At 32.1% G+C, this 26,560-nt stretch overlaps 1 protein-coding gene across 1 annotated transcript; it reads right to left on the reverse strand.

Moving 5' to 3' along the window:
• Nucleotides 1–1,693: 1,693 nt before the first annotated feature.
• Nucleotides 1,694–22,108, reverse strand: LOC148612695 (long-chain fatty acid transport protein 4-like). The gene is made up of 11 exons (XM_088594351.1): nt 21,827–22,108; nt 19,555–19,946; nt 16,953–17,108; nt 14,494–14,563; nt 12,584–12,785; nt 11,066–11,258; nt 10,576–10,719; nt 9,676–9,813; nt 9,234–9,398; nt 8,789–8,935; nt 1,694–7,123 (listed from the first exon to the last, which is right to left on the reverse strand). The coding sequence occupies exons 1-11, from the start codon at nt 22,072–22,074 to the stop codon at nt 6,966–6,968; spliced, it is 2,013 nt and encodes a 670-aa protein (XP_088450477.1). The 5' UTR covers nt 22,075–22,108; the 3' UTR covers nt 1,694–6,965.
• Nucleotides 22,109–26,560: the final 4,452 nt, after the last annotated feature.

Here is a 26,560-nt window from a genome sequence, read left to right on the forward strand (position 1 = left end):
TATCTTTCTTCCCTACGTCCCAAAGTTGACACTTAATGAATTATTATTAAAATTAAAAAGAATTTCTTTACATTCCCCGTATTTTTTTCTGTTTCTGGAATATATAATTATTGCATAAGTACCCATCTTGGTGCTTAGTTCATAATTTTTAGTTTCTGTCTTGTGTGACAATGGCACTATATGCTTTCTACATAGATTCCTTTTTTTTTTTCAAGGAAGAAACCTAATTCTGGCTAATTTGCAGGAGATGTAGAACTTTGTCGGTTGGTGTGTACAACTCTGTAAACATTTTGATATTGGGCCCATACGAGCCTGCCATTTAGCATAAGTTACACTTGAGGACTAAAATTAAGGTACCCAGCCCTTTTTTCTTTTTGTTAATGACTGCTTGAGTTGTTGACTCTTCATTCAAAAGTAATTCCAAAGTTAAATAATACCTTGTTTGGACATTTCCTAATATGTTCAGTGAAAATTGTCTGAACTGAACCCTATATTAACCAGTAACCTGTATAAACCAGACACCTCCTGAAGTCCATTCATAATACTTTCAAGCTTCAATACTTTCTTCATCTGTGTAAATCGAACACCTGCATTAACCAAACAATCTCTTAGTCAAAAAGGGGTTTGGTTTAAACAGTTTCTGTGTCAGTTTATCTACAGTGACAGATCTCAAGTGTAGTATTACTAATATTACCCTTGCTCTTTAGTAGAAATGATGACAAAAGTGACATGTGACAAACCATCAAGTGAATGTTTAGGAATTCTATTAATATTACTAGAAAATGTCATGTCCGTAACTAAGATAGAACCATTTAGCTTACCCTACCAGTGCACCTGGTCCATGCTCCCAGTTTTTAGTCGAGTTCAAGTTGCTCATTTACTTTTGTTACTTTGTATGTATTATTTGGGTATTTTATGTTCTTTGTTTTGTTTGTTTGTTTTCCATGTCTGGTCTTTGTCGCTGGATTACATTCTTTTGATTTCCACTAGAATCTTGGTTCCCTTGATTACTCATTTCTCCACCCAATACTTAAACAACCTGGGTTTTCCTTCACACAAAAATATTAATTTGGGTTAGGAAGAAGGAACAATCTGAAGTACAAGATTGAAAATAGTTTTGCATCTCAATTTCAAGCAACTGCCTGGCGTAAGAATGACAATTAATAGATTTTGAGGGAATTCCACCAAGTTGACAAGCAAAATTCCTATTGAAAATGATTAAGTCTCAATATGTACCATGTGTACATGATTTTTATTTAAAAATTGTTACTTTGAGTTTGCTAAAGTGTACATTACAGATTACCTTAAGTCAGGATGAACTTGCATACAATGTACTAACAAATTTTACTTTAAGTCTGTCAGAGGGGCTGGACAAGAGTTATTTACCATGTACAATATTCTGTTTTAGTTATATGAAAGTGACCAGTTTACCATTCCTTTAATAAATCTATTAGAAAAACAGTTAAAACCTAACACAGGCAATATTATTTCACATGATTTTCACCTGAATTTTGCCAAATAATATTGTGACAGAGTTCACAAGAAATTCTGGCGAATCAAGCCTTCACATGAAATTCACATGAATTGTTCACATGAAAGTCATGTTAAGTTAATTTTATGTGAAAATCATGTTAATTTCATGTGAAATTCAGATGCATACAGGCAGAAAGGAATCAATCAAAGACAAGAGAAAACTTGTAAAGAAAACTTTATTTTCATCATGTGTTTTCATTGATATGTTACATGCGGAATTTGGACTTCACATCTAAAGTATAAAGAGAAAACAAGCACACAAGAAGTTAATAAAAATACCATTCATATAACAAGTATTATCTTCATACTAAAGAACACCATTAAACGTTTCATGTACTGGAAAATTAATCTCAACTTAATCTTTTACACTGTATCAAGCATTTTGTGAACGCATCTAAAAGTAGTATTAAGGTAGATAATACCAATGAAATCATAAAGATGTTATATATTTTCAAAATGCTTTATTAATTCCATGTTATAAAATTTTTGAAATTTGAAATTTGAAGAATAATATAGGAATCTGGGTAGCATATAATTCTAGTACATGTATTAGTATAAAACAAAAACAAAAACCCACTGCAAATTGAAATGTAACTTCCTGTGATGAAGTTAAGTCTGCTCAATCCAGCATATTACAGGTACTTTAGTTTATTTTTATTTGTTTAAGTACTTACAATAAAATGGCTCTTTAGAATACATATTACTAATTATTCATGAATAAACAAGATTGCTACGAATAACCATATGTCCACCGCCAACCCAAAAAGGTATAACAGTTCCAAAACTCCTGTAAAAGTTTGTCATTTCTAAATGGCAGCAAAATATGATCAACAACAAATGGTGACCAGCAATCCTACAAAATTTGAAAATCTGTAGAGCAGTTTCTGAGGAGTTGCGTCCAAAAAATATGATTCACTCACCCAAGTATTTCTTCGCCAGTTCCCATTCAGGGAATAAAAATATTAAGATCAACATCACCACATTTCTTCAACCTTTAACGCCATAGAGAACGAACAACAAAATCACACCATCATATTAGTAACGTATAGCATATCTACTAGATATCTGTCATACATATGGCAAAATAAGAGAAAAATTACTTAAAGTGAATAACCACACGACAGAGCCGAGGGCTGGTTTAATATAGTTATAAACCACACGACAGAGCCGAGGGCTGGTTTAACATAGTTATAAACCAAATAGACAGAGCCGAGGGCTGGTTTAATATAGTTATAAACCACATGACAGAGCCGAGGGCTGGTTTAATATAGTTATAAACCAAATAGACAGAGCCGAGGGCTGGTTTAATATAGTTATAAACCAATTATATAATCAGCACATTATAAATATATGTAATTATCAGTTCATCAAATTCATATATATCAATCAGTAAAAAGAATTATAATCAAGAAAAAAGCAATATCAGATAGACAAAATTCCGTTAAAAAAATTTACTAGACTAATCGAGAGGACCCTGTCGCGCTGAATGAAATTAACTGCCAAAAACTCCCAATCATGAGCAGAACATATAACGCCCCCTATGGACTGTCAATTCAGAAGAAATTAATTTCAGTCTAATTCACATATTCAAACGACTGAAATTATATTTATTTTTTGGCAGTGGACAAAAATATGTTTCACAGATGTCAAGTTTTGTTTGTTTAAATGACCATCAGACATCAAACTAATTCAATGAAACCAGTCTAATTCATACCTTAATAATCTAAAACCTGTCTTAACCACACTTTTTTTAAATCCTCATAGCAATTTAACTTAATTTTAATCAAGATAAACCAAACACCTGTCTAAACCAAATCAATTTTAAGGTCCAAAAGGGGGTTCAATTTAGACAGATTTCACTGGACCTTTAATGCTTCTAAAGTAAAAGAAAAGAAGCAATCTCATGTCATCCAACATCTGTATACAAAATAAAGCAGGCATTACAAGTATCTATCTTTTACATGTATTACTTTGGTCTTAATAACTACATAAATTTCGCAAATACATGTAATACAGATGAATATTCACACAAAAGTAGACGGAATGCGAAACCAAATTATAAATCTAGAGTATAATATATAATCTGAAATTAAAACTGTAAAGAATGGAATGATTGAAATGTAAAAAGTGAGTATTTTTTTAAGTGAAAACATCAATGGGTCTTCCCCAGGCCATATCAGTTTAATGTTTTATTCTGCCTTGCCAAAGATGAAATGCACTTTTTTTCCATTTCTGCCTTTAAACTACAAATGTGATATATTTGTTCTGCTGATTAGGCACAAACCATTTTATTAAAGAGGGGATATGGGCTTTTTTCTAAAAACAATATTTGGGCTCTGAAGTTTTTCACACAAAATATTTGCCAAACCACCTAGTAATAAAATGGTTAGTGCCTTATCCTATAATAGTAAATCCTATGATAAAATTTCAATTTTCAGTTTTCAATTTATCAAAAAAAACCTCAGAGCAATTGACAGCAAGTAAGGCAGTGACCATTTGATTTTTAGAGGGGGGCTATGATCAAATTTCAACAATGATGTATGGTAAAAAAATCCAGCATGAACAATTAGATAAAATGAAAAAGGGGATCCATAGGGTAGAAAAAAAATAAGGATCTAGTTTGGAAAAAAATCCAGTACAGGTTAGAGTAAAAAATAAATTGACAGGTAAGAAATTATTCTGAAAAAAATCCTGGACAGTAAATTTGATCCACCCACACCCTCAAAATAGAAATCAAATGATTGCCCCCTAATAGTCATTTCATAATGAGACAGGGAAAAATACTGTCATGCCATAGAATACTGTTTGTAACCAGCACAATTTATTGATATGGGCTTAGCACTATGAATCAAAACTAATCATAAAAATCTAAATCTCTACAAGTACAAAAAAAGGAAAAAACTGATATCACAATCTTAGGGCACCATTTCATAAATATAACACAAAAATAAACCTACAAGAAGATATTTTTAGGCATATAAAATGCAGATTATTGATTTATTGATATATATGTACAAATGTCAAATTTATAAAAATGTAATATCATTGAAGAAACTTGTGCTAGCCAAGCAAATTATTTTGTTCTTAAAGAATTTTAACAGAAGACTTAAAATCAATGAAATAATAAATATCCACTTTTTGACAAAAAGAAAATTGCAAATTTAAATCAATTACAAACATCACATAATTAATTTCACAAAATGTTCTTAAACTGCAATACATTTACATGTACAATGTATATGCAAAATATTAAACAGGCAAATTTTTGTCCTAAATGTCCCTTATTCTTTGAAAAAAAACTTCAACAATAGACATAGAGTCTAAGAGAATAATTTATTTTCATTGACCATTTAGACATCATAGTTTGTAACGCCTCCCTCATCAGGCAAGAGACTCCTGCAAAAATGTCATTGTCTCACAGAATTATTGTCCATGGGGAAGACACAAAAATTATTTCCTGAAAAATCTTCCACTATCATAGTTTGCTTGCAAATTTTCAGTATTTGACTGCACAATTTATATCTTTCTATCCCAACCTTTTTTCGACGAAGCATACTTTCTAATCCCAAGATTTTCATAGCAGAAACAGTTGTCTGTAATTTTCATGCTGAGCAAATATTCTTACTGCTGATAATACTACTGATATTATTAAAAAAAAAATTTTTCATATACATGTGCATATAAAACAAAGATCTAAAGCATTCTTGATACAATAAACCATAATGATGATACAGTTCTCTCAAAGTACAATTTACACTTGTCATTTTGCTCAAAATGACTCAAAAATTTTCAATGAATGAATGAAAGAAAATTGTCAAATGACTAAAAAATCGTCAATGAACAACCTTTTGATGTCAGAGAAACAATTTAATTTCACACTGAAATTTCATTGATCTTCCGGAAGAGTTCAATTAAAACAATGGGAAAACAGATAAATATCACAATAGTGCCCACAAGTGTGTATTCTTCTTTTCACATGTGCACAGCAAAAACAAGATTTTTATCATTCTAAATTCAACAAAACAGACACCACATTTCTACTACTAAGACTTTTTTTGCTTATCTGTAACTTGAACTTTTTTGTTACCTGATGTTATGATCTGTATGTTCATTTATTTTTCAGATTCACTAATGAATCCAATAATACAGGAAATGAATGTCTTTAAAGGAAATCTGCTTCAATTCTCAAATGGATTGCAAGAGAACTCCCTCGCGGAGGTTAACATCAGACAGGCATGTATGACACAATGACACTACGATTAATACAAACATTTTGAGGTGTCCTTCATTCTCACTTTATGGTAGATAAATGAAATACAAAATATAATATCTTTATAAATCAGTTCTTAGAGTACACTGTATATCACTCACGTTATTTGAAGCAGGAAAATTGATATCCATGAATAGTTTCTTAACCAGATAAGTGAAAAATTCAACCATCAAACATAATTACCTCTACAATACTTGATTAATAAGTCAAGTTACAGCCCATTGGATAGGCAAAATATCACAACACATTCAGGACAGATATCTGATACATGTACTTACAATTCTACTCTCCCTTAACACGTATCACATAGAACGATGAGTGAGGATGAGAACAAAAATGTATTTTCCTTCATCTTTCAAAAAAACTATCCAACATCAAACATGAAATATACAAGTAAGGAATTCAATTTACATAAATAGATTGTGAACAAGCATCCCATATAGATGATACAATCTTACTCCTCATAAACATGTGAATATGAAATTAAGTCCTAATTATCAACTAAAACTATCTTCCCCTTCGAAGAAATAATACAAAATACTGTTATACAATACAATTACGTGGTAATCACAGATAACCATATATACCAATTTTTTTTAAATGGAAAAAAGGGTCATATTTCATGCAATTTACACAATAGTTCTAAAAGCATGTCTAAAAGATAAAGGAAAATTGGTTGAGCAGTTATTTATACATCCTCTGGAAATGAAGTGTAAGGGATGAACAGAGGAAAAAAGGACACATATGGACATGAGGATCAACATGTACCATTGACATACTTATTATGAGTATTACAACTAATGCAATTACGGTAATAGTGTAGAAATGGATAAACAGTCAATATTGAGACTTATACTATCAGTACCTGCCATTTTCAAACAACTAAACGTCACATGCCAAATTTACGCCAATCAGGTAAACATTTTTTTTCCTCCAAAACATTTTTACAAACTAAACAGGAAACAAAATATGATGACCTTTCGTTCTAATGTCATTATTTTACATAACATCTTTTTTTTAGGGTATAAAAAGCAGGATATTTATAGTTAACATTTCATCACTAGAATAGAGGGCCAATATTACTACTAAATGTCACTTCTCCTTTTAAAACATGAAAAACTAGGATATCTATAATGAACTTTGATTATGGACAGATACAATATTACAATCTGATTTTTCCACTCATAATGTCATTGTAAATTTGTTCAGTCAATGACTCATACTGTTGAGTTTTACTGTTCAGATAGTATAAACGATCTTTCACTATACTAGGACAAAATCCTTCTTTGGCTAGGTCTACTTTCTTCAGTTTATGAGTTCCTTGAATAGAAGAAAATGTATGATTAGATGAAAGAACCTTATAACATCGCACACAAAGACATAAAAATGCATCTTTATATTAGACACTCACTAGTTCTATGAAAATCACCCTATCACAGTTTTTATGGTGGGCAATTCTTCAACCAAGTTTGCAGGAAATCCAACAAAAAATGGCATTACAATATAGGCAAACAGGCATAAATCTGTGATTTTTAATTGTCTTTCCTCCTACAAAACAGGTTCCCCTGAACAGATTTCCGTGAAAATTAATCCCACCCAAACAAGATTGCTATGTGCAGCCAAATGTCCCCGCTGATGAATACAAAAGTTTAAGCACAAAAGCCTAAAAATTGCAGTAAAATTATGATCACTTATATATGGGAACTAACATTCCTACAAAATCTGAACACATTTAAGCTACATCCACAAAGTGTTTCTATAGTGTAGTATGTACAAGTTCAACAAAGTCCAATAACTCCTGTAAAATTTGACACCAGTATTTCTATGTCCCATTCCCCATTGGGGTGGGGGACAATAAATGATTTTTATTAGGTGGTAATATTATGATAACTAGACACTGCCTCTAACTCGCCTAATACTCCCCACAACCTGTTGAACCCTGTACATTTGGGGACTGATGTGGATGCACGATTAATATTGGATACAACTATTATGGTGAAATGACTAAGCACTTTTGACACACACTTTAGCTGCCATTTCTAGAACACCCAATATCCAAACCATAATCTGTACTGTTTTTTGTAGTTGACAACACAATGACTGAATATGACTGCAAATTACTTTAAACATATGGTTTCATAATTATCCTGCAAGTCGTTGGGTAGGAGTTGTGGGCAACATATAAGACTAAGTTTTGATGAAAAACACTCAAGTGCAACAGCCATCATTTCTATAGTCTTTGCCCAAACATAAATTCCTGACATTATGCACATCCAAAAATGGTAATCTATCACCCCATTAATTTTCATAATATTGCAAGTCATTGAGAAGTTGTGGACAATGCATGAGACCAAGTTTTGCTGATAAAAGCCTAATTTCAACAGCCATTTGTCCAAACATGAATACCTTACAGTATGCACATTTCCATGTAGTAATATTACATCCCAAACAGTATCATAACAATGTTGCAAGCTGATTAGAAAATAGTTTGGACAGACAGACAGAGATGGACGGACGGACAGATAGACCTTCATGTTTCGAAGATTCGTTTTTACAGGCTTACTATGAATAACAGTGTTACATCCTGTCTTGACCTTCATATCTAAAATAACTGCATATTCCCATACTTATAATAACTCACTTATAATATCTCACCTATAATAACTCACTTATAATAACTCACCTACTTATAATAACTCACCTATAATAACTCACATACTTATAATAACTCACCTATGATAACTCACCAATAATAACTCACCTACTTATAATAACTCACATCCTTATAATAACTCACTTATAATAACTCACATACTTATAATAACTCACTTATAATAACTCACCTATAATAACTCACATACTTATAATAACTCACTTATAATAACTCGCATACTTATAATAACTCACCTATAATAACTCACATACTTATAATAACTCACCTATAATAACTCACCTATAATAACTCACATACTTATAATAACTCACCTGTAGTATCAACACTAGAAGCAAGTCTTATAAAAACAGGACGAGCGTAAGGAGGTAAAGATTTTTGTAAAGCTTTGTATAGTGATTCAAGGTCAAGGTTTCCAGCTTCATCTACAATAGTAGCCATCCCTGCTTTACCCTCTACACCTGTAATAAGACCAAAGGTCAAGGTTAAAATGAAAAGGCGGAAGTGGTGTTATACGTTAGCTAAATCTTAATTATACATGCATAATATGTAATATATAAGGTATTATAAATCTAAATTCAAATCTACTACAATAGCATATCCGTTTTGAACGCTATAAAATAATTTCATAAGAGATCGTAAACGTCATTTCTTATGATCATTCAATAAATCTAAAGGTTGAAGGTCAATGAAAACAACATTAAGTGCATCATATTTTTAAAATGTAGTGGGTTACTATATATATAGACTAGAACTGACCTTTGACCTCTACACCATAGACAACAGAATCTTTCAGATGAATATGGTTACTAATTATAGATTCTACTTCATATGTTGAAACATTTTCTCCTCGCCATCGGAATGTATCACCCGTTCTATCTTGGAAATAGAAATACCCAAACTTGTCCATGATAAGAACATCACCTAAAAGTAAACAGATAGTTATTTTTCAATAAAAAGTATAACACATGGGCTAAAGCCAATGATAGGTCGAACCCCCTTTTTCGTTTTTAAAATATTGTGCAAGCAATAAAAAAACAAAAAGGAGTTTTATTCAATGAACTTTAACATTGTCTACAAAACAGTATTCTTCACACTGGAAAAAGGTGGCAAAACTACTTAGCTTATTTATTTAGGCAAAATAAGTCACCAATACTGACTTAGATTGAAATCCTTACTGTATTATTAAACATTAACTTACCAGTAAGAAATGCCAGATCACCCTTTCTAAAAACATCAGTACACACTTTTTTATCACTAGCTTGGCGACTCACGTAGCCATCAAATTCACGTAGAGCATCCCCTTTGACAATCTTTCCTACAAGTTCTCCTGGTTCACCTAAAATTAGTGAGTGAAACGGTATAGATTAGCATAAAATGAAAACTATTGAGTATTCCAACAACAAAGAAAAATGTATCTAACCCTATAATTTTCATCATTACAATTTTTTTTGTGATATTTAATCTTCATGTGCTGGTCCTTACATAAAAAATTTAACATCTTTTCTATATTTTACTAAATTGTGGAAAAGAGGATGGTTCACTGTAGTCAACAAGTGACAAAGTCCATGTTTGCATGAGGAACCCCAAAAAGTCATTTAGTTGGAAAAACAAAATATGATTAGTACAATGGCATCATGTAATAAAGAATTTGTGAAAGTTAGTTTTATTAAGTTAATCAAGGTACAGTAAGCACTAAGGTTTTTGATCTTAGTGAAAATTGTAGCATAAACAAATATTCAAAGATAATGTGATGTAAAATAACATTTCCTAATATGCAGAAACTAAACATCTCTCAAGACCAAAAAGAAGTACCTCAAATCTTCAATTGATTTGAGACTAGATCTTAATTCTATTTTGCAGATATAACAGAATGTAATATTATTGAGTTGAATAACTGCAAGAAACATATTACTCGTTATAAAAGAAGTATTGAATGATATAAAAAGAATTACATTTAAACTAAATTTTTGTGTTGTGAATAAGAACAGGGACAAAAAAATGAACAGACTAACCGAAGAAAGGACAGCATGATTTTTATATACCTCCCACTTTTCATAGAGGAGGATGAGGAGGGTGGAGTGTAACAAGGTCAACTTACCAGGCTTAGCTTTAATACAGATACCATTCCTGTCTCTGAGATATTCCCCAGTGTTTTTATCAAATCTAACCAGCGTGATAGGGTACAGGAAGGGGGCAATCATTGTGGTAAAACCTACTGCTCCTACTGTGTTATCTGGGTTCACTGTACAAATAGAAAAATGATAATACAACAACACAGCAGGTTTAATATTAAATTTCTCTTATTTTTTATTTCATTACTGCTTCAGAACTTTTCAACCTTTCTACATACATGTATGTAGTATTCTCAAATAATTATTTACATGTTATATTCAAAACTACAAGAACTTTGACAAGATAGAAAACCAAATATTACTGGAAAAACATACATGATAAGATATTCTACATGAATTCACAGAACAAAATAAATCTAGAAATCTTTTGAGCTTCAGTTTCTCGAACTTCTGATAATTCTAACACATTTCTATGGTTATGGAGTTCAAGCTTCATAGGTTTGACTGTATATTTACTAGTATTGCAGTTGCCTTCTGTTGCACCATAGAACTCTCCCATTTGTTTTACACCAAATCGGTTTTGGAACTTGGTCCATATTTCTGGCTTCAACCCATTACCAAACATGACCCTAACTTTGTGCTGATTATCAGATGGTTTGGCTGGAGTCGCTAATAAATATCTACAGATTTCACCTATGTACTGGGCAGCCTAAAATAAAACAATAAAACAGTTTGATTTGTTTCCCTTTGTTTTGAAGTTACTTACTTCAGTCCTCAAAGTTTACAGGTACATCTCTTTTTGAATGTCATTTTTGAACTGTATGTAAAACAAGAAATCTGTGAGCAATAACTCACTAGTGATACTCCTGTCAGGAAGAATTTTTAAAATTTCAAGCTGCTGTGACAAGTAGTATCTGGGAAAAGAGAAACAAAATTTTTAACTTTCAAAAATATAAAGTAAAAACATAAATAAAGTCCTAGGTAAAATAAAAAGATGCCAATTTTTTTCCAAAAATAGATCCTTGCATACAGCAAACCTACAGAAAGAACTTATTAAAATTTCAAGCTGCTGTGATGAGTATTTAGTGAAAAAACTAACAGAAAAAACTGTTACAGACTAGGTTAAAACAGTACTGTAAATATAATAATTTTCGTGGTTACCAATTTTCGTGGATTCTGTGAAATAAACATATTTGCGAGTATCAATTTTCACACTTTTAGAAACTATAATGTATAATCAGATGGTGTTAAAATCAATTTTGTGGGTACAATTTTCCACTGTTTTCTGTCCACTGTGAAAAAAGCGAAATTCAGTACACCGCGAAAATTAATAGAAGTGATACTGAGAACATATTCCAACTTCTCATAGCAAAAATTCTTTGTCACAAATAAAACTGAATCAATTATTACGTTTTCAACAAAGTAAATTTTCTTATATCTTTTATTATTACATGTATGAAGGGCACCAGGACAAAGGAGAATAAGTCTTCCACAGACAACATGTTCACTCTAACTTAGCAGTGACGTTTCTACATATGAATTAGAACCTATATAACGCTAAAAGCATGATAATTTTACCAATTTTTTACTAAAATTCCCAAATCCTGCAACATTTGTATTAATTTTTTTGCGATGTGACATAAAAGTCATTTTTTGTCAAGAAACACATTGACTTAGGGGCTCATAAGACCAGATGTATGATGAATGTACTTGTAGATTTGCCACTTTGGTTTTAAATTTGCCTGTTTTATTCCAAAATTGAAAGCAATAGTACCTTTTAAAAAAAATTGAAAAAATCACTACAGAAGACCAGTAAAAAAGTAACAATACTAATGGTGCAAATGAGAATCTGTGGAGAATTATAAGGTAGTTTTTTTTTTTTTTTTTGGAAAGAGTGAATAAAAAGAAATTTTGGCAGGAAAATGTCAGAGACTGAAAAAGAAACATATTTCACATATGAAATTATCGATATTCATTACAAATGCAACATTTGATAACTGAATTCACAGCTATGTATATAATAAAACAACTTACTGTACATCTGTACTGTACACAATCATCCCAAAATCTACTAGCAGAGAATTTCTTTCTGATAACTAGAGTACAACCAAGAACCATCATACATCCAACTCCAATAACTCCACCCGCAGTGTGATAGAGAGGTAGAGTATCATATAGAACATCATCTGAAGTCACATTTGCCATGGTGCTTGCACCAACTGTCATGTAGTAAAACCTGCAAGACAGACAAAAACTGGAAATTAACAATTAGTAATTAGTAATGCAAAGAAATTGTAAATGAAACAAAAATTATTAACAAGAAGTAAAATTCTGGTAATAAAAGTATAAGTAATTGGCTTCTTTGACTTGACTTGACTTTTTATGAGCAACTCGGCGGGTGTTTCTAGAAAAGCAGAGGACGCTTATCCTACCTTGTCCATGCTTCCAGTTTTTAGTGGAGTCTGAGTTGCTCATTTGCTTTTGCTACTTTGTATGTATGTATGGTTTTAGTTACTTCATGTTCTTTGTTGTGTATGTCTATTTTCCATGTCTGGTCTTTGTCCCCGGATTACATTTTTTTGATTACCGCTATAACCTTGACTCATTGATTATTCTTTAACACAGAGTTACAATGACAGTTATCAAAAAGCTTTTGTAAGTCTCGTTGAAACAAGTTAACAAAATTAAACATAACGTGTACCAACATTTTTATGTCAATCAATCATAAAATACATGAAAAAAAATAAAAACAGAATCACTTTCCCTTTGAACTCGAAATTGACAATGAAGCAACTGATGCATCAAATGATACAAAATTCAATGTCCTCACTAGATAGAAATGGGCAGGCACTGCTTCTAGGCTAAAAGACCACCTCCTGCCCTCAAAGACCACCACACCACTCTGGGTGCCGCTGTGTCCCTCTACATAACTTGAAAGTGACTTGGTGACATTTTAATGAACAGTGGCATTTCTATATGAATTACACACTGAAAATAACATCAGTTTTGTTTCTAGTGCCATATATTCTACATATAATAATTGTATAAATCTGAGAATCTAGGTACACCTACCACATTTCATACTCAAGTTCCCTCCAGAACATGTTTTTTTAAGAGATAATACACAACGCTTCATTAATTTAAGTTCCACAAAGTTTTTGTATACTGTAATGATATTACGATCACACTGCATGAATGAAAGGTCATTTATGAAATGCCCAGTGTTCATTCCAGAAAATTGCAAAAGGGGGCCAGTGGCCCCCTTGACAGCCAAACAGCGGGTCATTTTCAGAATAAAGGGGGCCAATATGGCAGTTTTATAACGGTCATTTTTACATAGCAGGAAAGATTCAACCAACAAATAAGTTAACCTCAGGTTTGTATACACTTTATAGTTTCATTTTAGGTGAGAGGTAACAGAGATACATAAACTCCAAATGAATAAAAAGAAATACTAGTATATGTTTCTTTTTTCATAATTACGGCATTGTGTTGATTCAAATTGTAATTTGATGTAGCAGCTCCACTTGGAATCTTTCTGTTCTTATCGGGATCATATCGAACCTGGCCCACGGACAATGAACAGTTTCATCTTCACTTGAAATTCTTGATTCTAGGTTCGCCAGCCATGTCTGTTTGTTTTCAGTCAGTCTGCTGATCTGAAATTTACTAAGTCCCGTCAATAGGATCAGGGGAAATGATCATGTCCCCTGCACACCACCTGTAGTTTCATTTAATCATTTTTGACTTCCAATACGCGTCCTAACACGGAACCAAAAAAATCGGGAAATTCAGAGATCAACGTACATAACAGTGTGCGCCCACTGGGCCCATATGCCACACTTTTTGTGTGCCATGCAAGAAATATATGCGCCAATGGCGCAAGGGCGGAGTCTGGAATGAACACTTAATGTCAACCAGTTTTATCAGTCATATTTATTTACCTTGAATGACTAATAATGGCAGCCTTTGGTAGACCTGTTGTTCCAGATGTGTACACATAAAATAGCTTTTCTGAAATAGTGGAAAAAAAAAAGTATTACAATATCATTTGTCATTATTAAAGAATAACAATAGTATACACAGCCGAAAGTGACACAAATGAAAATCGTGTGAAATGCAACACATGATTATCATATGAATCAAGCATGGTATGATTAACATATGCTTCAGTTTACGTATGATTAACACATGCTTCAGATAACATATGACTAACTAATGCTTCAGTTATATGGCAAGCCAATATTTACATATGAGGATCAAATGAAATGAAACATATGATTACATGAATCCTGCATGATATACATAAAATTGTGTGAAAATCAACATATGCTCATATGAATCCCACAGGATATGATTAACATATGTTTTAATTTATATATAATCATTTCAAATATATTTTTGTATATGATAATCATATGTAAGCAAGCTAATATTTTATATATGAAAATCACATGATTTCAATCTGATTATCATACAAAATGAGTAACATGCAAGAATCATATGTGACACTTCATGAAGGAATAACTATTATAATTCTAAAGTACAATGTACATGTACTATCATGCATTTACAATACTTGCAACTAAATTCTGGTCAGGTTAATAATTTATTACAACTTAAAATTTTAATATTGAAAGTTTATTTATGAATTTCTCTCTCTTTATCACTATAAGAAAGTTACTTGACCAATATGAATAATTAATTACGAAATTTGAAAAAAAAACCACTACTAAAAATGTATATAGCCAAAAGTGAATTACAACCTTAAATCAATCATAATGTTGTTAGTTTTCAAAACCATTGCATTTTCTATTCCAAAAGAACCTTATATAGACAATAACAGTGCACTGATCTGACATATATACAGATAAAGCTTAAAACCGTGGGAAAATGTGAGGCTGTGCCAAGTATTTTCACCTGTTCTAGCCCAATTCATTATCACAGGTTTCGTCAAGTTAGTACAATGTTATTGTCTTTAAACTCTACAAAATTTTGATAGAAAAATGACATTTTAAGCATTAAAAACAACATCATTATTCAATGCAAAATCCTGGCAACTTTCTAAAAGTTTCTTACAACAAAAGTCTGTCAATGTTCCTAATTGGCTTTTTTATAAGTTATACTTCATGCAATAGTACTATAATAAGCATTCTAACAGTATTGCTGATGCAATACAGTGTCCCCTTTCGGCCTTTGAACTCATTGCCTTTATGAGATTTTTTTATATATGTAAACTAACAATGGATGGTGTTATTTTTTAACAATCGAGAGAAAATAACTCTTGAACAGCAAAAATAAATTCCATCAAAATCAAACCTGAGCTTCATTTTACAGTAGATAATAAAAATTTTTGCATTACAGAAAGCTGCATAAAGACATTCTCTTTCTATCAACTGGAAAGTTGAAAAAACTTAGTTATTATGAATTAAAGGGCAAATAACTCAAGAATGACAGCAGCAATTTGCATCAAAATGATGAAACACAAAAAATTATGTAATTTTCTATGTCAAAGGGCCATAAGTTCCATATAAACCATTTTGCCGCAATAATATTTAAATTTAATTTTTAACTTGTCATGATAAGACTAGCTAACAAATATGAAATTAATTGGATGAAGCATTACAAAGAAAAGTCTGGAAAACATAACATTTCATAAAATTTTCTATGTCCAAGGGACACAACTTCTGTAAAAATCATTCAACCGTAACATTATTCGAAGTTAACTTGTAACTTGTCATGATAAGAGTATATACAAAATATGAAATCAATTGGATGAGGCATTACAAAAAAAGTCCAGAAAACCTAAAATTTCATGAAATTTTCTATGTCCAAGGGCCATAACTTCCGTAAAAATCATTCAACGGTAACATAATTCCAAATTAACTTGTAACTTGTCATGATAAGACTATATACCAAATATGAAATCAATTGGATGAGGCATTACAAAAAAAAGTCCGGAAAACCAAGTGTGACTGACGGACTGACTGACAGACGGACGGACGGAGTGCAAACCTAAGTCCCTTTTTGAAAGGGGACAAAAATGCATTGATATCATTTACGATAAACAATCAAGTTTATTTCTTGGAATAAATGTGAATGTATTTTTAGTAGCAATGAAAATGTTCAACAAGATGGTTATGTTATAAATGATAATATTACTTTAAGGCTATGCACATTTAATTTCTTGGTTCCATTTTTAATGAGAGCTAAAGAAGGAGAAAAGGCATTTCTTATTAGTTTATTGCAAAAAAAAAAAGATGAGAGCATTTTTCAAATTATTTACAACCATAAAAACAACATAATGTGAAGAGGTGCTTTTCTGTTTTATTTTCATTTATATGTGATACAATCTCAAGAGAGATGACGAATCAAGTAACTACTTTTTCTTGGCCTAACTTACCTGTATATCCAACTTTAACCTGCGGTGGAGAGTAGGTAGGGCTCCTATCGAGCTCAGGTTGTAACATTGTAGGAGAAAGAACAGAATTTGGTGTCATGTTCTTTGCACAATAAAACTTCACTTTATTTGATATCTGTGGCAATACATCAGCTAAAGCTTAAAAGGCAAACAAAATAGGCATTATACTTATACGAGGTAATCAAGTAAGTCATCTAAATAATTTAAAATCAAGTGAAATGGAAGTGACTGTGCTGTTTTTACACCAACACATGACTTTGCTCAAAGTTCATATTACATTATTGTTAAATGATTTTGTTACTGATGCACTAAGTTGTGAACTGAAATCAATAGATTTTGGTTCCATTGTTAGAGTCTCTTTTTTTTTAAATGGACTCAATGTGTTTGAGGATCAAGTCTTTGTTCATTACTTCTGAATAACAATAGTCACTCTGATTATGCAGTTCAGTCTAACAATAGTCGCTCTGACTGGTCAGTTCAGGCTAACGAAAGTCACTCTGATTGGTCAGTTCAGTCTGTAATTGGTTTTTAATCAAGTTTCTCAGCCTGATTTATCAGTTCTCTTTTAGATACCAATTCCCCTCATCTCTACTCTTAAAGTTTATTGTAGTCTGTATGTTCTGACTTATCTACTGTCATACCGTTTTCTTACAAGAATGTAGCATCCCAAGCGAATGCAATGGAATTTCTTTATATGGTTTTCTGTTGAGCTAATTGGTAAACTATCATTTAGTAAGTCTGTTAAAGTGGTTTACTTAATTGAAAAGGCCCTGTCACCTGACAAGTAGCGTGTTATTTAGTAGTCCTGCCACCTGACAAGTAACGTGTTATTTAGTAGTCCTGTCACCTGACAAGTAGCGTGTTATTTAGTAACCCTGCCACCTGACAAGTAGCGTGTTATTTAGTAGCCCTGTCACCTGACAAGTAGCGTGTTATTTAGTAGGAGTCTTTATAAAAATCTGACAGGAGGTGATTCATGCATGTCAATAAGCCACCAAATTCACTTTTATTTCTCCTTCAGAATCAGTTACCGACCACATAAACAGTCTTAGTTTTACATTTGTGTTTTGTGCTTTTGAGATAAACATTATATAGAGGTAGATTGTACATGAAATCAGCACTTTGCAAGAGTTATCTTTCTTGATTTGATTTGGTTGATTTTAATAGAAGGTTAAAGTGTGGTTTTCCCAAAAGTACTGATTTATATACAAAAAAGGACTATTGTTACATTAAAATATAGCATATGTAGACCAAAAAAGAATCATTTGTTGGGTGGTTTTTTCTACACCATGAATCGCCTTACAATAGGCAGTGTCTGAATATTATATCCACGGATTTGTACTTAACCCTAGTCACCTTCCATATACAGTGTATTGGTAAAAGTTGATTGATAGATTGATTATTGGGGTTTAACACCCGAGCAGCAATATTTCAGCCATATTCAGGCAATGAACATGAAATGGACGATAAAATGAACATGTCATCTTTTACGACAAGCTTAGCGCTGCTGCAGGCCTATAAATGTAAAGTGTTTTGCATTTATAAGTAATATGTTTTAACTGAAACATTTCAACTTGATCAAATAAACATGTTTTCATTTTAAAAAAAAAACAGTGACATAGTTATAGAGCCCAGTGCAAGAACATACCGCATTGCACTGATGGTGTTCTGTATGAGGTTATGTAGAAAGATTATACAAGTAGATAATTAATCAAGGAAGGAAATACATGTACATGTGAGAACACTCAAAAACCATTATGCTAGCACATATTAAAACATCATGTTTCATTTTAAAAGAAACCACCATTCCCAAATGCTTAGATTAATTTTACTGATTTTATGGAAGATACCAGTTACAAAAGATTAACCTTCCAATCTTACTCGATTCATACACCCTGCTACAAATGTACCAATAAAAACATAGAAGCAACGAGAAACCTTTGACAAAGACAGTATAGAATGTTAAAAAAAAATAATTAATGTACCATTCAATTCTAAACAAATCAGACATGCAAGTTAAGGATTTAAGTACTCTTCTGTCTAAAAATCTTGCAAAATGTGTATAAAGTGTGGCACATGATGAAAAAATAGAGATTTCATTGCATTATCCAAGTATTTATACCTCATAACCCCAAGAAATTACTGTCAAAGTGTTTGTAAAGTTGCATTTTTAATATATTGATAGGTCAAATTTAGTTGAAATGCACTATGGAAAAATGGCGAAAATATTTCCCCACACTTTTTCCTTATAAAAGCAGTCAAAATTATATACATGTACGTCACAAATGCTTCAGAATAAATTTATATAGCTGTTCAGTTGTTTTCTAGATGTAATGAATATATTTAAGGCAAAAAAAGACCAAATTGAAAATTATGATGTGCCAACCATTGCTTGATTCTTACACAGAATGGTACTTCAGACGCCACTGCATTTACAGGGTGAGACAAAACTAAATCCCTTTTATAAAATCAACAAATAAACTTACAACATCACAACTCTGGCCAGTGCTTATATAATACACTAACATGCAAGAATCTACAGGATTTATAGTGTAAGAAAAAAAACATTACTGTATAAACCTACCATCTGACAACTCCGGCGTATATATAATAGCTTTAGAATCTGCAGCATTAATTGAATGAGACAAAGCTACATCCCGCTGATTATAATTAATTAAAGCTGATACCACGCCAATCTTAGCCAGACCCAACCAGTAACATACATAATGTAACTGATTCTCCGGAAAACAGAGTGCAACCACATCTCCTTTTCTGTAACCAGCCTGTTGGAAATAGTTTGCTATTTGATTGGATAGGTCTTCTACATTCTGGAAAGTGAGAGACCCTTCCTCCGAGACAAGACATGGCTTATTGGGATGTTTCTTTGCTGTTTTGGTGAAAATTATTGGTATGGTAGTGTTGGTCTGGATATTGTGCTTTGTATCTAATTTCAGTTTAAGTAACAATTTGAGTGCCCTGAAACATACATCAGATTAGTTCCATTAATATCCTTCATCTCTTTTATCACTTTAATCTGATCATATGCAAGTACATACTACACTGTACTTGTACAAATGTAGTTCTGAGTAAACATACAGAGTTGCAGTGGTGTGCAAGAAAACAAGAGGCTCCTAAGAGCCTGAAACGCTCACCTGGTTAAATTTTACCTTTCAAGGGAAATACATTTAACAAGGAGTTATCAAACAATTTTGACTCAGGAGACTTTGGTAGGGCTTATCATAAGGATCATTTCAGCAGACAAAAGTTATTACAGCTTTCCACAGCAATAATTCTTACAAGGATTTGTTCGACAATTTTGATCCAATGCAGACTATTGTAGGCCTTACAAAAAGGATTATTTCAGCAATTGAAAGAATTTGGCTAAACCTAACAGTTCTGGAGATACACAAGAAAAACTTCTGACTGACCCCTTTGTTCTATTTTTAGTAACAGTGACTATATTGTTCAACGGAACAAAAATTTCTTATCAGTTCTATGCAGAATTCCCTAAAGAACATTCATACCAAGTTTGGTTCAAATTGGTCTGGTAGTTTCAGAGGAGATTTTTGAAAGAAATAACATTAAAAATAGGGGAAAAATGTTGAAAAAGGGCAATTACTCCAATATGGCTAAACAGTTTAAAATGAAAATTTGACCAGAGATAGATCTCATCATGCTGAACATTTAAATCCAGTCAGAATTTTGATAAACCTAATAGTTTTGGAGATAAATGTGAATTTAAATTAACTCATTGGCATTTTGCAGAACTTTTGTTCTATGAGTGACAATTTTTTATCAATTTGCCCGCCAGATAAGCATCAACAAATGTATTAAACACTTGTGTCATTATTAAAGAATATATAGATTTGCAGCTATACAAAACCATATAAAGTCAACTATTGAATATTACTCATCCAGGGCAATTCATGTAACCAGTAGCTTCACAACTACTACGTTGATTGATTAATGAACCAGACATTTACATTTGCTTGTGTATTTAATGTATTGCATATGTTCTTTGATAATAAAGTATACAAATGTTGCACCTTATTTTGTATATTATTGGGAAATATCTTTTTATAAACTATTAAAATCCCATTTAAACATTCTGGGTCAGTTTCCAGATTTCATCTATTGGTCAAAGAGTACATGTACATCTCACTGTTTTCAAGACAGAAGCAATTCATGCCAATCTCCTTACCAAAATTTTATTCCTAAATGAAAATCTAAGAAAAATGTATGACAGCTTTTTTTTAGAGCAAATTATCAGCAATCTGATAGACATCTTTTCTTAAATTTTCACAGGAATGGACCAAATGTCAGTTTAGTGAGACTTACTACCTGGTGAGAACTACTCCTTGACCAGTTTGTTTTTAGGGTTCTGCTCCAGCTTCAAATCATAGATGTGTATAGCTTTGGAAAAATAAGGGCAAATAGATGTTAAACTAACACAAAAAAAAAATGCATTTTAATATCTTCACAAGAATTTGGTAAAAAAGTTTCATTGGAAAGCCGTAACATCAGGACCTACATGTATGTCAACCAACATATTTTATCATAATTTTTTTTTTAGTTTCCATGCAATTGGATTATTTCTGATCACATTTATTCACATATTAAAGAAGCTGACAGCCTGATCAACTGGCAGAACTCATGTAAGTTTAATCAGGTCTGACAAAGCAGTACTAACAATCAAATAGTCATTTATTCAAGTAACAAGTATACATGTAAAAAGTAACAGTTGTGCACTAATTTGTTTTTAATTATTATGTTCGGTACACTATTAAATAAATTCATAATACCATGTCACGTGTTTCCTTTTCACGAACACAACTGATATAACAGAAGACACTTACTTAAAGTCCCTAGGGAGGGTTTTAAAAACAACCCATGCAAATTCGTATCCCCCTGTGACCAAATAGGCACTGCAGACCAGAAGCGTTGTCAAGCGACAGGAAAGTCCGACACCGTAAGAAAGAAATGCTCCTGAAAGGAAAAGAGCTGCACACTTCAGAAGGGTCATGTTATCGGAGATCAAATGTAGTATACTGCTAAGTCGTTTAGCGAATGAGAATAATTTGGAGTTTGACCCTGTAATCGGCATAATCTACGGGCCTAACAACTTCTAAAGAAAAACGTTCCGCGTTCAAAATAAATCTATAATAAAGTTGCCAAAAACAAGTGCAAAATATCTTATTCATGATTAATGTTCTCTTTTTAAATGACATATCCATTTTATAAAAATTGTAATGGAATGTAAGGTGAATATGTTTGTAATTTATTTGATATAAACCGGAAATACGCGGATGAAATGAAGCACCTGTCGGGGTAGCTAAAACAAGGAAAAACTATCTTTCCGTTACTTGGCAACTTAAATTAGGTAAATTATTTGGAAAATATCCTGAACTGTCTTTCCATGGCTGCTGAAATGTATAGTGTTTCGTTAACATTGAGAACTTTTTCAGCACATAAGATACTATCTACGAAGTGTATATTTTTTTGTACAAATTGTATTTGTGCTGGGAATAATATTACTATTGTACAGAAGTCTCAAATTTTGTCGATGATAGTTTTGTACAAAATATGTAAAATAATAATGTGTACGAAATTACAATTTGTACACGACATATACAAGACACTCCTAAAAAATCAAGTAACAGTACGACATAAAGCTCTCGTTAAATTTAACAACTTTAAAAAAAAAACAAAAAAAAAAAAACATTTTTTTTTCCGTTATAACATGGAATTCAAGCGGCACGTTATTATAAACACGCACCGCAAATTATTTAATCCCCAACAGATTTACAGTAAGACTGGGTTAAAACTATGACTAATGAATTACATATTATGCTTTGTGCACTACAAAAGCTAAGGCATACACGTACGGGACAATCATATATAGATTTATAATTATACACAGGTATATTGTCAAGAGATTTAACTGATCGGTGCTGATCAAATTAATGATATCGGTTTGTTTGATGCCATGCATTTCTGTTTGTCTTAACCTTTTAACATTTTTTTAAAACATTATTAAAATCCTTGTAAGTTTGAGGGTCAGAAAATAAAACACTATTTGGTGAAATTCGGTGAAGTTTATGGATCAGAAAATAAAACATCTGAGAAATTCACGGGTCTACAAATAAACACATACACATATAAAGAGAATGGATATGGTGAATATGTCAAAGCACCGGGATAAAAAAATGTCAAAAGGCTACCCATATTGGTCTTCAATGAACGACGAGAAAACCCTCACATCATTAGACTGGCTGCAGCTAGCCCGAAACACCATTATACACAGGTACAGCGAAACAGCTGTTTCTATATATTCCATGCAGCAGTATAAAAGTAAACTGAAAATGAACACGAAACAAGACACATAGACATAAGAAATTCCTGACTTGAGAAAGGCATAAAAAATTCGGCGGGGTTAAATTACTTTGGTAATGGATTAACCAATACACAGTGACTTTTTTTCCCTCGGAATTCCGAAAATTTAAATGTAAGGATAAGTCTAAGGGACGAATTTATAAATTTATAAAAGTGGTGAAATTTTGAAAATAAAGAATCAGTATGAGAGACAGCGGTTGTTGATCTAATTTTTTCTAGTGTGATTGCAACGTTAGTATTCTAAGTATTCCTTCGGATAATAAATCGGGAAAAAAATAATTAAAGATACTATTAGTTTACATTCTTTGAAACCTTTAAAACTGAATAATTCAGTAAAAAATGTATATATAATAATTTGCATGTTTAGAAATTATATATATAATTACTGAGATTTTTAGGAATTATGCATAATCACTAAAATATTAGACAGCCGTTATATATATTATGTGACATCATTTTAAAACTTGTGTTTACTTTATTTCGCAAAAATATCAATCGAACAAAAGTTAAATAAACATAGCGATAAGACATATTATTTACGTGGTATTTTACATTGTCTTAACTTACAAGATAACTGTGGTACCACATGCTACTGCACATTGTACAGCTTTTATAGAAGCACATTTATTTGTTTCAAACCTGTTTTCACGTGTATAAGGAACTCTATTATTTTAAATAGAGAATAAGTTTTTACCACTTGTCTTGGTTATAAATTGTCCATAAAAAGACTATTGGAATAAAAACTATTGAAATCGTCAATTCAAATATATATACTGATTTCTGGTGTAATTTCAAAATAGAATATCGTGCTCAGTGGTCCAACAATATCCCCCTTTTTTCACGAACCTAATAAGTTTTCTGGGTTTCATTTAATTACTGCTGTATCAATATTTGGGAAAGATATTAGCCTATTTAAGGTTCTTCCCAGGGAAAAATCTAGGACGCACACATAAGCTTAAGAATGTTAAGATATAAATTATTTCAATGCATTTCCAACTGAAACATTCTGGCAAGTTTTCATACTTTGCATAAACCATAATGCATCATTATTTTCCATTAAAAATGAGTGAAATTGTGATTTTTCATGCATATACATTTTTTGGCAATTTTAGATTGAAAGAATAATCAAGGGAAGCAAGGTTATAGCGGTAATCAAAAGAATGTTATCCAGGTACAAAGACCAGACATGGAAAACAGACATACACAACAAAGAACATAAAGCAACTAAAATCATACATACAAAGTAACAAAAGTAGATGAGCAACTAGGACTCCACTAAAACTGGGAGCATGGACCAGGTGCACTGGTAGGTAAGCGTCCTATGCTTTTCTAGAAACACCCACCGAGTTGCTCATAAAAAGTCAAGTCCGGGGTAGACGAAAGAGAAAAGGAAAACTATGACACGTTGAATAAATCAGTTTTCATGGTGCAGATGGATACACCATGTAACGATCCACGAGTTCATGAAGACGACCATAAAACTTCTGTAGTGATGACTTCAATCTTGTAACAACATAACTCTGTTGCAGAAGCCTATTTGTTAGAATTCTAGCGTGATACAAAAAGTCTACGTAGTTTCGGCAAGCTCTGGCATAACGTATGAGTTGTGAACACTCCATACGCAGGTGCGGAAGGGATGTTACCACAGATGAAAGGAAAGTTGACAATTCTGAATGAAAAGTCATCACGTTTGTTCAAAGTTTGGTAAATAGTGTGCCTTTACCATCGATTTCTAAGTGTCGGTCAAGATATGAGGCTGACATCACAGTGTTTGTAGTATCCTTTATCTTAAGTTCTTTGGGTTAGATGTGATGTATCAGAGCCCCGAAATTAGGATTGTTTAAAGATAATACATCATCTATATAGCGAAAACTTAGATTAAAGGATCTAGCTAAACCATATTCTTTCTTTCGGATCTGATCAGTTATAAAGTCAGCCTCATTAGAGTGAAGGAATAGGTCAGCAAGTTAAGGAGCAAAATGTTTGTTCCCATTGGAATGCCGACCGTTTCTTGAAAAAACACGTCCACCACACTGGACAAATGTGTTGTCAATTATAAATTCCAGCATTTTGTAAACAACTTCCGCTGTATATTTGGAAGATGATCTGGAATTATTTCTTACAAAGTATGAGGAATCTCTACCAAGAACTATATATTTGTATCTAGGTGTACCATCTTTTTTGGAAAAACAACGATGTATAATGTTTTTAAGTCAGGATTTTAACTGAGTATGGGGAATAGGAGTATACAGTATTGAAAAATGCTATTATAATGTATTCTGATAATAGTCTTAAACTGATTGTCTCCAAAGATCTTTCGTATTATTCAGGGTCAACATTGAATTAACACCACTACGGGAGTAACACGTGTTGTGGTAGGACTGTAGACACTCTTTGAAAAAAACGCAATCAAGGGAAATATATATTTAATCCCAGAATATTAGTTAACTGTCCCTTTGGCATCTTGCGGATGTTCTCACAATCATAGTGTTATAGAGGAACTCATTTAAAAGAAAGACAAGTACTATCTTTCAAAAAAAGAGATAGCCGACGCTGTGAAATTTGTTCTTTTTACTTATAATTTCTTACATTTCATTCAGGAAATGACACATGGCACATTTTCAATTTTCTATTCAATTTTTTCGAACGCCTCTAAGTTATCATTATTTGGTCAATCGGGAAATAGAATTGCAATCAGGTGACTCGCGTTTCCATGGAAGAGCGTCTTTAAGGTCAAAGGGTAAAAAGCGAAACTATACCGACTGCGTCGGAAAAATGGAATCTGCAAGAATGCATGTCCTCGACCCAAAGCTCATTGAAAAATCAAACGATTTTCTATGCACTACTTTTGGAACACAAATCTCAAATTACCACGAAGAGTGTACCTCAAAATCATATTTCATATATATCGGGTAAAAAGAAGAAATACATTTTTAAAAGTAGCGTTCCAGATAAGAATCATGATTCATGGTTGGAAGGCCTACATATTTTTATTTCTTATATTTTGTTTAAATTTTATAGTAAATAGAAATTAACAAGTAGCTTTTTCATATATCCCTTAAATTGTTCCTCGGAGACTGTAAAATTCAAAATTAAGGGAGATAACATTAAATGACACTAAAATACAATTGAAACTGTTGGATTTTTAATGTGGATTATCTCCAAAAAGCAGGTAGACTGGAATAATTAAGTACCAG

This window comes from Perna viridis, chromosome 7 (assembly GCF_037379345.1).
Source record: "Perna viridis isolate PV_CMFRI_1.1 ecotype Kerala chromosome 7, ASM3737934v1, whole genome shotgun sequence".
Taxonomy (NCBI): domain Eukaryota; kingdom Metazoa; phylum Mollusca; class Bivalvia; order Mytilida; family Mytilidae; genus Perna; species Perna viridis.